This window comes from Aspergillus piperis, assembly GCF_003184755.1.
Source record: "Aspergillus piperis CBS 112811 unplaced genomic scaffold BO85scaffold_1, whole genome shotgun sequence".
NCBI classification, from domain to species: domain Eukaryota; kingdom Fungi; phylum Ascomycota; class Eurotiomycetes; order Eurotiales; family Aspergillaceae; genus Aspergillus; species Aspergillus piperis.
This window is the reverse complement of record NW_020291591.1, coordinates 2,817,852-2,830,733: the sequence shown is the minus strand read 5'-3', so window position 1 is coordinate 2,830,733 and position 12,882 is coordinate 2,817,852. Positions and strand designations below refer to the sequence as shown.

At 46.4% G+C, this 12,882-nt stretch overlaps 5 protein-coding genes across 5 annotated transcripts; 3 read left to right on the top strand and 2 right to left on the bottom strand.

Annotated features, from left to right (window-relative positions):
- Positions 1 to 71: 71 nt before the first annotated feature.
- On the top strand, positions 72 to 893 carry BO85DRAFT_495398 (cysteine hydrolase; the record flags this gene model as incomplete). The annotated part of the gene is made up of 2 exons (XM_025663914.1): positions 72 to 627; positions 681 to 893. The coding sequence occupies exons 1-2, from the start codon at positions 217 to 219 to the stop codon at positions 891 to 893; spliced, it is 624 nt and encodes a 207-aa protein (XP_025521426.1). The 5' UTR covers positions 72 to 216.
- A 3,768-nt stretch (positions 894 to 4,661) lies between these two features.
- BO85DRAFT_483345 (uncharacterized protein) lies at positions 4,662 to 5,703 on the bottom strand (the record flags this gene model as incomplete). The annotated part of the gene is made up of 3 exons (XM_025663152.1): positions 4,662 to 5,307; positions 5,390 to 5,438; positions 5,490 to 5,703. The coding sequence occupies 3 exons, from the start codon at positions 5,701 to 5,703 to the stop codon at positions 4,662 to 4,664; spliced, it is 909 nt and encodes a 302-aa protein (XP_025521425.1).
- A 1,573-nt stretch (positions 5,704 to 7,276) lies between these two features.
- On the top strand, positions 7,277 to 8,277 carry BO85DRAFT_360725 (Fic family protein; the record flags this gene model as incomplete). Its single annotated transcript, XM_025655563.1, has 2 exons — positions 7,277 to 7,531; positions 7,663 to 8,277. The coding sequence occupies 2 exons, from the start codon at positions 7,277 to 7,279 to the stop codon at positions 8,275 to 8,277; spliced, it is 870 nt and encodes a 289-aa protein (XP_025521424.1).
- Positions 8,278 to 9,837: 1,560 nt separating this feature from the next.
- On the top strand, positions 9,838 to 10,590 carry BO85DRAFT_495395 (uncharacterized protein; the record flags this gene model as incomplete). Its single annotated transcript, XM_025663913.1, has 1 exon — positions 9,838 to 10,590. One exon carries the CDS (start codon positions 9,838 to 9,840, stop codon positions 10,546 to 10,548), a length of 711 nt encoding a protein of 236 aa, XP_025521423.1. The 3' UTR covers positions 10,549 to 10,590.
- A 244-nt stretch (positions 10,591 to 10,834) lies between these two features.
- Positions 10,835 to 12,154, bottom strand: BO85DRAFT_515986 (AtmB protein). Its single transcript, XM_025664820.1, has 2 exons — positions 11,573 to 12,154; positions 10,835 to 11,514 (listed from the first exon to the last, which is right to left on the bottom strand). Exons 1-2 carry the CDS (start codon positions 12,088 to 12,090, stop codon positions 11,298 to 11,300), a joined length of 735 nt encoding a protein of 244 aa, XP_025521422.1. The 5' UTR covers positions 12,091 to 12,154; the 3' UTR covers positions 10,835 to 11,297.
- Between the last annotated feature and the right edge of the window lie 728 nt (positions 12,155 to 12,882).

Below are 12,882 nucleotides of genomic sequence, written 5' to 3'. Positions count from 1 at the left end.
TATCTTGAATGGCACCGGATTTGCCATTCCCATACAAGAGTGGAGCTTTCGATAACAATTGCGTCATGGCTCATGAACTCCGGTAGGCGTAATCCACCAAATACCCCGTACTATGGAAGACCCTATCGGAGTTGAGCCAAGTATAAAGGTATCTGCACTCCGTCAATCGCACCTCAACTCTATAACTATCAACCTCGCATTTTCTATCAAGACACCATGGCTTCAGCCGACAACAAAGTCGACTTCGGCAAGAACTATGCCATCCTCAATCTTGATTGGATGGCCCTTCTTCTGAACGCGGTTGAAGGGACACCGGAAGGCAAATCGCTCATTGCCAATTACTCTCGATGGAACGACGCTGTTCATGAGAAGACTGATCGGCCCCTTGTCGTCTTTACCACTTTGCAATTCAACCCTGGGCAACCAGACCTGCAACCCAACACACCTTTTTCAAAACTCATTGAACCATTCGGTACCTTTGAAACCGGCACCCCTGGTGTCGAGATTGACCCCCGTTTCACGGTTGATGAGAGGGATGTCGTGCTTCGAAAGACCAGGTGGTCTGCTACTACTGGAAACAACTTGGAGCAAATATTGAGAGCCCAAGGTATCGATACTGTTGTCATCGTACGTATCAATGTGAGAATCCCCCATGCTGCATCCTTTAACTGACCCTTCAGTCTGGATTGAGCTTGTCTGGTGTCGTGATGGCCACAGTTTACCGATTATTTGACTTGGATTACAAGATTTTTGTCATCTCAGATAACGTTTTAGAACTTCCGCCAAACCAACATACGGAGTTCTCTAAAACTATGCTGGAGACTCTTCTGCCCAAGATGAACCTTCAGGCAATCACACTTGAGCAGGCCCTTCAGGCCCTGGATCATTCTTAGTGGATCAAATCAATGAAAAAATAGTGCGCTGAGGTTGTTCATTAATGTCTACCAACCAAATCTCTATTCCTTATTTATTAAACAGCCCCGTTCCAAGAATGCTATATGTGATGTATCTTTTTGACAGCATACTTTGTGCTCAAGAGGGACTTCCTGTTTTCCTTGGAAGCGAGCTGCAAGGGCTTCCCGCGCCAAAAAGCAAGTTCCAATGGCGGTTAAGGGATCGAGACAATTGGGACAGAGCTTTCATTTCTCATCTCGCAGAGTGGGCCGAAGGATACCTTACCATTGATGAGCTTTGGCCCACCCCGGTCGGTTTCACTGGTCATGACATTTCAAGGCGCCAAAAGAGAGTGAATCGCTGGCTTGAAGATGTCGATGAGTTTGGAACAATGATATTCGCGGTTACAGCATGTACACGTGGTATTTGAATTCTATCAAACTTAGGTGGAGAGGAAGAAGAGGCTAGCGCAATATCGGTACGCGGCCCCCTGGGGTCAACCCCACATGTGTAACTCCCCTCTCTGTCTCTCTTGCTCTCTTTCTCATTCTCCGTCTTTCCACCAGTCTCGCACATGAGGAATTAGATACAGTCTGTTGCTTCCTCTTCCTACATTATGCTTTCGACACGTAGCAATATATAACTGGAAACCTCGGAAGGGGGAAGGACGCACGGGCACGTCTTCGCGTAACAAATTGTTTTGATCCAAGGGTTTCAAAGAATGGAAATACGAAAGAGATATGTATAGGCTTTGTATGCCGCTATCAGCCGATCGAGTGCCCATCAAGGGATCTGTGTTCCGGAACGTAACTGCCCTTTGTGTGAGGACTGACAAGCCGCCAGGGGCTCAAGATGCGGACCTCTCATAGGCTGCTAGGATATCTGCTTAAAGCTGTTGCTTTACTTCGCGCCTGGGGGTATGAAGGGGATGGAGAATGTGGGAGCAGTCTAGCCCAGCATCCTTTTTGGCAGGCGTTTCTGCCAACTCTGTTATTTCCTGGTATCCCAGGATGCCTTGGTATCTAGCGCACTGACCGAGGAGATTATTATCCCGGCCTGTGACTCGATCAAACAGAAAATTAACCAAAAAGCAAAGGAGCTACTTATGCCACATCAAAAAGGACTCCCAATCACTTATAATCACTACTTCACCGAAACCCTCCAAAAAATCAGATTGGGCCGCCGAGAAAGCGAACTTAGCAAATCCCTCCAGCAATTTTTCGGTGTTAGGGATTTGAAGCAGCCTTACCTCTCGGAGCATTCCCTCAATCATGATCAATTTCTCAAAGCACTTCTGCAACAATCAGAGCCCAATATGGTGCGCTTTGCTTCTATTGGGGCATTAGACTGTATGCTAGCTTACTACAAGGTAACACATTACCCGTACTGTAGAAAGTGGATCTGTGGCTAATGATAGCAAGGTCGCTCTGAAAAGTTTTATTGACGATATTGCAAATGAAGTTGTCGAAGAGAAACTGATCTCCTCGCTCTCAGATATCCTGTCACCGGTAAGTGTGTTTAACATGCAGGCAGATTGTATTACACGAATCGCGGGGAAGTCAATGGAAAGTCAAACTTTACGCGAGCAACTGAAGAAGGAGCTCTTGATGCTGAGCAAAGGCTCAAACACTTGCAAGCAATTTTTTAGGACTCGAACTGACGGTATAGAAACTCTCGAGTTCAAAATAAATTCCAGAGGTTAACATCACCAGCAGAGGGTAGCTGCAGTCCACCTACAGTGGGCGACTACTCTACAAGCGATATTTCCGATGAATCTCTATGTAACGTGAACTCATTCACTGAGGAATCTGGTAGTTCTACCTCACCTCTCGCTCAAGAAATATTCGTTTGACTTTGAACGAGACTTCGGGCCCCCTTTGTCAACCGGAAACCCACAACTCGAGTCTTAATTCCAGAAAGAAAACGAAGAAGAAAGCCCAGAAAAGTATATTGTCAGTCTCGGACACAAGCTAGTTTAGCAGTTCTACTAATGGCATGTCTAATTCGTCGGGAAGTAATGATCGTCTCGTGCAAATGCGAGCTGTGTAAATATGTAAAACTCACATTTATTCCAAATATTGCTGACCTCAATAATAATGGTCGGACGAGCCTTTTTAATGGGTCAAAGTGCAAGAGCCCCTTTCAGGCGATCTTTGCTTGCCACTGTTTCGGCTTGATATACATGTACCTTACTGAGAACAGATTCTGAAGGTCGCTATGGCAATATTGCGTACTACACTGATAAGTCTTGGACATAGAGGCGATGGTGGCATCAATAATTAAGCTTGGCGCGGGATGCTCTTTGTTCTCATAGCAAACATGCATTTTGTCGCTTAGGCTGCTGACCACAAACTTGGGTGAATGGTTAAACACATCCCTATTTAAAGACCGCCCGTTGGGCCATGGTACGATGATGATCAAGCTACTGGACGTCCAAGTATCTCTCCATGCCTCTTCGACAACTACTTCCTGCTCCTAACAGAGCCTACGAGCCCAGAGAGAAGCCCAACCAGGGTAAAAAGACTCGAAGACAAAGCACAGCCTGCTTAGAGTGTCGCAAGAAGCGAACACGCGTAAGTGTTGATACAGATTAACGTTCTTTATGTCATCAAGAGCTTACTAGCAAAAAGTGCACTTGCTCGCCACCTTGCGAGATGTGCTCTAGGTCGGGTTTCACCTGCATAGTCGAATCATCTACGGATAGGCGGCGGAAAGACTCCCTCAATCGCGCCACCAAGGCTGCTCAATCTTACTCATTACATCAGGTGACCGGCAGTAATCAGTAATATATGTCATGTATACGCCCGCCACACAAAAAACCATCAATGTGTCGTATGAACCTTAATCAGCAACCTTCGAGTGGACCGTGTCTAGATTGCACGATCGACGATTGTTCCTGGGCGGATCAGTGCTCCCCACTCCGAGATTATCCCCGCCGAGAAGACTCGAGGCACGAGTCGCTCCGTTGACAGAAATGGGGGAGCAAGTAATAGCTAACAGTTTTGTAAGTCATGTTCCCCCCTCCCTCCCCCCTTGGCAAGCCATCTCATGGTTCATCACCCAAGAGATCCGAACGCCTTGACCGGCAAAATTATACCAGCCCCGTTCTGAATAATAGAATTGAGAACAGTTGATAAGCTTTGCGCTAGTGGGCAACAATATGGCCTCCCCCCAACCCCCCCTGACCTCCAGGCAAACTGGAAGGGCCCTCGGGAGTCAGGAGGTTAAATATATCAATTCAAGAAAAACAGGAAAGTGCACGCCGCTACCACACGGTGTCCAGGCTTTTGTAATATCTTAATGAGACCTGCCGCTCAGAATACGGCCCAGCATTGATGACCGCAGATAGACATGTAAGATAAAACAATGCCTATTCTATTGCTCTACCCATCTTAAGGCATAATGAAACACAAAATGCATTCGTCTGGACAAGTACATGGGGGGAGTACTCTGAGCTCATGCATGGATAAATTTCACTTTTGTTTGTCCCTTCATGGCTCCTTTGGAATTTAGTACTCGCATAGTGAGATCAGCTTGGGTCATACTTTCCATTCGAGTCTCGGGAGAAGAAACATATTGACTGTGTTTTCTAGCAACCCAGCAGACACCAGGACTCAAAGAGGTGCCAAGGCTTAGTCGTACGGAGGAAGGATTTGATAACTAGGGTAGATAACCATGTAATGATATAGCCACAGGGTAAGCTAGTATACATTATATGAACTTTTATTCCTACTATCCGCAATTGGTTGTATAGGCATCTGCGCCTTTCAAACCCCTCCCGGTCGAGTGTTGATTGTGATCTCCTCAAGAATGTCTGTGTCCCATACCCCAGCCATATTCTTCAGGATATGCTGGGCGTTTGCCATAGACAAAATAGATACCGTCCGTACTGAATCTTTCGTGCAGGAGCCAGGTGTCTTCAAGTAGAGAAAACGCAGCGAGTTCGCATGCTGCCGGACAAAGCTGTCTATGGTCTCCAAGGATAGCCAGCCGTATCCTAGCTCAAATCGCCGGACCGAAGGAAGCATAATCTGGCTCAATGGCTCCAATATCGTGGGGCTATTGATCGCTCTCAGCTCTTCAACGTTACTAAGAGCCTTCTCAAGCAGGTATAACACGAGAGAGTCTCTGGTATTAACGCGCGAATGAAACCCCGATATCTCAAACGTTTTGACGACCACCCCTTCCATCTTGGCCACGACCATGGCTGCAGACATCTTCACCAGGTGGTCTTTAAGGCAACTCACTCCATCCAGAAAGACACGGCCAGCAAACCAGCGGAAGGGTGATTTGATATCGTCGATAAAGCTCAAATGTACCGTTTCCAGCCTCGGGAAGCAAGGCAGAGCAATCATCAAAGCCTCAGTGTCTTGGGCGTTCTCGTGGACGATGCGCTGTTCTCGCGCTCGAGCACTGAAGTAGTGGAATATCATCGAGTAGTAGACACTCTTGCCCCCAAAACGTTTAAATCATCTCGCGCTTATCGCGGTCGTACTCAGCCGGGGTATAGATATGGGTTTGGAAGTAGTCATAGCTCTCATTGTCTGGGCGAGCAGTCAGCACATTTGTGGCACGTGATCCACAGGTTCACTTACTAGGGGGAATTCGTTCCGGAATCTCATAAACAATTGCTCGAACGTGTGAGGTGACCCGAGACTGAGATATTTGGACCAAGCGGTCCAGCCCAGCACTCGAGAAAGCTATCTTGAGTGTTCTGAAGATATGGGCGGCACACAGCTGACGGAATAGCCCGTTGACTGAAGAGAGTGATAATAAAGAGTCGACTTCACGACAAAAAGTCGATGACATGTAGCAACAGCTCAAGTCCAGAACGAACGACGCACTCTGCGCGAGCACGACACCCTGCGAAGCTCACCCCCATCGCTGGCACCCAGCTTAACTACCGTTTCAGGAAAATATTCAAGTGAAGGACTCATTGAGAAATAACCGCGTGGATTATGTGGCTCAAGTACGGCTGAGCGGACGGGAAGCCCTGTTTTCCACACCCTGTGGTCGTATGTACTTGGTTATTCACGGAGTATATTTATGTAGTGCTTGTAGCCAATCAATGATTTGTTTTGGGTGGATAAAGACTTCCGATCTCCTCCACATGATGGATGTGAAGCGGATACATGCCATGGTATAGAGGTTCGAAAAGTGACGAATACTAGGGACCAGAATAAGACAAAGATCATAATTACGACGAGCAGTCAAATCGAGCGCCAACTAGAAAGTGGGTTTGGAATTTCTGTCCAAAACATTGTGCTTGACTTCGCTTAGATCTGCATCTCATATATGAAGGTTTTCGGTGTTCTCAGAGAACAGAGCATGACGTGGGTATCCCCGATACTCCAGGAGAATATTCAGCTTGGGTTTTCAAGTAACGATAGTACTAAGACTTACCTGAAGAGCATTTTGCAGTTTTATATGGCTGAAATTCCAGAATGATGTGATGATGTGATCTTTGATATATAATCTATTGCACTTGCGAGAATAGCCACAATCCAAGCATACCCAGCACCGGCCAAGAATACAGTGTGTTGTAATTCATCCATTAGAATAGTGGAGTATGGCAGTACTGTTTTGTCACAGGATTACCCTGCTCCATCACTTTCCAGCAACGACGTATTGGGATTGTCTGTAGATTCCCCACGGTCATTTGCTGCTGCTTGAGAATTATCTGGTGATCAGCAATACAACACTATATGCAGGCGAATGACCTCATCTCAAGCCGCTCTTATGTGTCAATCAAATCATGTTGCTCTTCTCTAAGATAGTAAATTCACTGTTATGGGTATGGAGGTATCATTGTGACATGATCATGACCCAAAAGTTACCCCCAAGTTTGTGACTCGAACACTTCTACTTCATCTCACTTCTACTTCATCTCACTTCTACTTCATCTCACTTCTACTTCAACTCACACTACTTCAACTCACTACTACTTCATCTCCCTACTACTTCAACTCACACTACTTCATCTCCCTACTACTTCATCTCACACTACTTCATCTCCCTACTACCTCATCTCTCACTACTTCAACTCACTACTACTTCATCTCACTACTACTTCATCTCACTACTACTTCATCTCACTACTACTTCATCTCACTACTACTTCGTCAATCTACCAGATCATCATCAAAGAGCATTCATGGAGAATATACCTCTATTTAGCGGCAAAGGCCGTGAAAGATCGGTTTCTCCTCGAAGAAAGCCACTTTCTGGACTCTTTGACAACCTTTCCATCTCCCCCTCTGCGAGCACAACATCCACCAGCATGCGAAGCATCATCAGCAACACATTCAAGACTCGTGGCTGGCCACCTTCCATATCAAAGGGTTCACGTGTGAACGAAAGCCGCCTATTCTATACTATATCCATGGACTCATCTGCCCGAGCGTACATTCCCCTCGACGATGAATCCCCGAGAGATCTGTTCAAGAAAGCCACAGATTTCTATAAAGTCATCCAAGATAAGCTACAGGAAAAGGGCAGTGATGGTACTGCACTTATCAGTGACACCCTGACACGACATTTGGGTACTGTGATCTTTGGCAGTAACTACATCGAACGTGCTGGCCTTAATTTGGAGGAGACTATCAAGATCTGCGAACGTATCTTCAGGGGAGAGTTCGTTGATCCAGAACAAATACCTGAAAGGTAAGGATATCCGCAGGTAGATACGTGATAATAGCTAATTGAGATATGTGCTTCTTCAGAGAGCCAGATTACGAAAAGAAACTGATCGAGGCAATCCGCTCTAAGACGCCAGCATCCCATATCATCCGAAGCCGGCGAGAGGTAGTCCAACATGCGTTGGCGCTGAACTTCTTAATAACTGAAATGGTCGTTAACGACAAGCCACTTTCTGAGGACCTGATCCTGCGTACCCACCGCATTTTGACGGAGTGTATTGACACGGCTGGGGGTATCCCCTGGACGGAATACTCCGGCAGATATAGAAAGGTACATGTCCATGCGGGAAACACGAATTTCGTTGCGCCCAAATACGTGCCAGCAAAAATGAGAGAGCTAATTGCCGATTTCGAGGGAGATGTTCATAAAATTGAATCTACCCATGTCCTTGATCCGTTCACCTTGGCTGCCAAGTACTGCAATGACTTTGTGATGATTCATCCTTTTGCAGACGGTAATGGAAGAATGTGTCGATTGATCATGAACGCAATACTCCTAAAGTACGCCGGGATCGTCATCTGTCTGGGTGAGCACGATGAGAGCCGCCAGCAATATATCAATATTCAGAAGCGTGCAGGGGAACGCATGGAAGGTTCAGGAGAGCTTGCGGCACTGATTCTTAAGAAATCAATTGCCAGATATCGAACTATCAAGCAGAAAATCAGCGGGAAGAAGCAAGGCTGATGGTTTTCTTTTACTATCTGCGTTTTTTCGGACTTTTGCTTTGCTAGGCTCATTATGCAGTTTATTCTCCGCGGTTAGGAATACTAGGGGACGTTGAGTGGGGATCGATAGCTTGCTACCGCAGCCAGTAACTGGATTGTACTTATGAGAAAACTACCTAGCTCAAGCCGGCTATCTACCGTTGTTTATTTACTCGATGTGTATTCCCGTAGAATCTAAGGAATTATGTGCCAGCATTGGTTTCTGTAACTGACTGTGAGTGCCATGCTTCTGAAACTATTTGATATGTGGACACATTCACTGTCGCCAGACACTTCACCAAATCCTTGTTCGGCCTACGTGGCCATGTCTGCAGCCTTCACTTTACCAGTCTTCCTCTTTCAAGGGCATATTTAAGAACCCAGGAAGCCACCAACTCGACTCTACGTCGCAATCTTTTTGACGGTGGTATATATTGCTACTAAATACGGGAGAATCTAACTACGCAAATGCACTTATATTGATTCGAGCATCCTTTGCAGGTGAGGAATATGTTCACGTCGCGATGTTTATCTAGAACAATTTAATATCTGACCGAGATTGGTACAAGATTGAAAATACTATATAGAGTTGAGTATAAAGCAGAGGGCTAATCAGCTATGCCTATAGCAATCATATCTTTCTTCCTCTGCAGCTCACAATGACAGTGTTCACTCTACGCCGAGACCCTAGCACCTCGAATATCAAAGATTCACCTCCCACCACAGCGCACACAGGCTTTCCGAACCACCATACAACCTCAAAGGAATATCGTGCAATTGGACTCGTTATTTATAGTGTGCGCATCTCGTCCATACCACTGCCTATGTTCTGCCTAGGCTTGTGAAGCAGGCTATATATTCGAACTATATATAGTACATTCTGAACCTTTCCAATGAACGCTGTCCATTGTGTGATCTTACAAGGATTTACAGAATGGCCGAGGAAATATGGTGATCTTTTTCTTTATCAGTTTCATATCACAACGACGCGGGTCCAAAATTCACAATATATAAGACCAGTGGATGGCTGAGAGCGACATGAACCTGCTGTCTTTGTTACTGTCCGTGAGCCTTTCAATGACAAAGGCGGATTTGGTGACTTCAGTCTCGGCGCTACCATTGATGGTTTTCTCGTCATATTATATAAAAGGTCTCAGGTCACTTCCCAAATGCTCTCAAGCCTTGTCCACGTACTATGTCTGCTGGAAACAAAATCTTATTCTCTAATAGATTTGGAAGTGTACGACAACCCTTCGAAATTTACCATTATTATGTCTGGTAAGCAATCAAATCAAGCCCGCTACTCGTTTATTGGCAACACTAACACAATCCATTGTCTACAGGTGTACAGAATTCTGCAGCTGCGGTAGGAGCACACAGGGATGGGGAGAGTAGAACGTCGGACAATCATCGGGTCAAGGAAGAAGACAAAGCCCTGACCACAGGGAAGCCTTCGGCCGAGGAAGCAATTTTTCGTAGTGAGGCCTCGATCTCTTTTATCATTACCCGCGAAGGTATATGCGAGGTTGTCGAAACTTTGATGGATACTCCAGTTACTCCCCCCTCTATATACATTGACCTAGAAGGTATGAACCTCGGGCGAGAGGGCCGGATCTCTACTATTCAGATATTCTTATACCCACATATTCATGTCTACTTAGTAGACATTCATACTCTCGGGGCCACAGCGTTTAATCATGCAACAACTACGGGCACCACTCTTCGATCCATCCTGGAATCATTTATGATTCCCAAAGTCTTCTTCGATGTCCGGAACGACTCTGCAGCCATGTTCCATCAGTATCAGGTAGAATTGGCAGGCGTCCATGACCTTCAGGTCATGGAGATGGGCATCAGGCCACATCCCGGGAAGTACTTGGCCGGGCTGAGAAAGTGCATCTCGCGGGATGTACCCATGACCCAAGCCGATAAGGCTAACTGGTCAGCTACGAAAGAGATAGGGAAGACACTCTTCTCACCGCAGCATGGAGGCTCGTTTGAGGTGTTTGAAGCTCGGCCATTGCCAGAGGAAATAGTTCAATACTATGTACAGGATGTACTCTTTCTGCCTAAGATGTGGCAGATATACAACCAAGCACTTACCCCGACCTCGAGAGAGAGAGTAGAAATTGAAGTGAAAAATAGAGTCAGACTTAGCCAATCTTCGCAGTTTATTGGGAAGGGGAGCCATTTGGTTTTAGCTCCCCAACTCTGGGAGACTGTACCGGAGTGTCCGAGTTCCTGGCTCTGACTGCATCATCAAAACATAGTGATTCACAAACCGATGATAGTTTTCTACATTATCAGGAGCAATAACTGGAGTTTATGTTGGTATAACTATAGCTGGGGGTTGAATATATACGTCATTTGAACATATTCCAAGCTGCCAGACTCGTTGTTGCAAGCCTCTTGTGACGTGTCAGACCCAAAATACTCCGTAACTAGAGCTGTATGGGAATGTAAGTAATCGTTCGTGGGAAAGCCTATATAATATCCGGCCATACCAGTTCGTTCCTGAGCTGTAATCGATCGGCGGCCTTTCAGATGTCGGCCCTCCACGACTATTTACGCCATCCGCTCCAACTACAATATAGCCTTCGTAGATCTTCCGATTGGCCGTAGTGGCAGTAGCCCAGTCGTCGAAGCTCTAGGCAAATATTACTTTCGTCGAAAGTCGGGATACCCTTTGTAGAGGACTTGCAGGACATTTTGTCGATCGATGAAAGAGAATAGCGAAGAGGTACAAGTAATACTAACTACCCGGTGACTTCAATGACTATGCCCACGATAAACACAGCAGCAGGCCAGTCTGCCACCGTGCGTTACAAAAAGTACCACATATGCTATCGACTGTCCGATTGTTGTCCAAGTACAATGGGGAGACCCAATGTTGTTTTCTCATGGTATCCGGGCTCTCGTTTCTTCCTGCATGACGTGGCAGTCCTTGTATCCCCCGGCGATCCCAAATGCCAGCTCAAAGTACTAGTGAATCACCAATCATTAAGACTTCGCAAGGTGTTCTTGTCTTAAGGCCTCCTTCTTTTCGACTCTCAGGATGTACCAATAGCAAAGGCCATATGACAAATCTAGAAAGAGAAACATCCCCGCCGACCACAAAATCAGAGGATTGTCCAGCCAGGCAAATGCCTCAGGCCAGTACCTCCAACGTAACGCAGCCATACCCAGTACGCTAAGAGAACCAATAAACCTCGATATCCTATAAGTGATATGAGAGTCAGCTTCGCGCTGGGTTTAGACCATGTGAGGTGATTTACCATAGAAGATTCGACGCCCCACGACTACTTCCCCGACAGAGCAACTGACACAGGCCACCGGTGCCGAGAAGCAATTGACAGAACGCCGCACTCCATGTATATGCAACTTCAGGACCAATGTATGCCGCAAAAGCTATATGTCCAGTCAGGAAGCCAAGAGTACACACGGCAAAGATGTACCGAAGGTTCCGTTGGACCAAGGGTGCGTGGGACCATTCATTGGGTGAGTGTCTCATGGCGCTGTACATGATCGCGACGTTGACTATAAGCGCAGTTACCGTAACGACCAGTTCCAATCGATTTTTTGGTTGGTATATTACTCCGTAAGAAAATTCCCAGGCAATGTTGCAACAGAGAGGCATAATGCCCATTGCGTATGTCTTCTCTTTGAAAGAAATATGAATCATGCTAGCGTAGTTGACTAGCCAGCCCAGCGTCATGGCTAAGGTGAGAATATTAACAATGGGCTCAACGGCTCTGTAAGCAGCTGGAGCTTGAGTAGCGTCAAAGCCGTCCATGGTGTTATTCCGATGATTGTGGCCGCAGTGTCATTAGTTCGCAGCGATACTTGCGACTGAAATATAGCCGTGGACTTGGTTCGTTCTCGAATAACGACAGCGCCCGAAAAGGCGATGCGCAATCTTATTAGCCTGGCAAACCGCGGGTTATGCAGCGTCAGGGGTAAACAAACATGTGCGGACAGCACTTCCGTAGTTCCCGCAAATGAAAAGCAATTTACTCGAGGATTGAGTACCGGACCGAGAATTAGCACATAGTAATGAAAAAATCGTGGGCTACAGGGAGCAAACATTCCATGTGTAGTGTGGTTGTTGTGTTTCTCACATACCCATGGCCTCCGCTTGGTTGGATGTTGCCTGGGCCATTTCTCTGTTCATAATTGGCAGGAGCAGTCTTATCACAGAAATTTGTCATGGTCATGGATGGATTGAGGCACCTCCTTACCCAGGTCAGGGTAGGTTTGATTTCATGTTAACCCGCGACGACCTAGAAAGCAGGAAGTTACATCACATCCTTCGCTTATCACGGTATGGAGCTGAGTTACGACCTGCGGCATATATGTGGATATCGAATCTAAGTCTCTACCCATGGCGCAAAACTGTAAGTCACAATATCTGTGAGCGTTCGTGTGAAAGAATTATACCACACAATCCCACCACTCCTTGACAGACAGTAACATTGTTATGCTGCGTAGTTCACAATATTCTGGATCCAACATTGCATACTTCCAGAACACATCACATTGGCCCCCGAGATAGTCAGTCGGAGCCACAGATGTCAGTCGCTCTAGA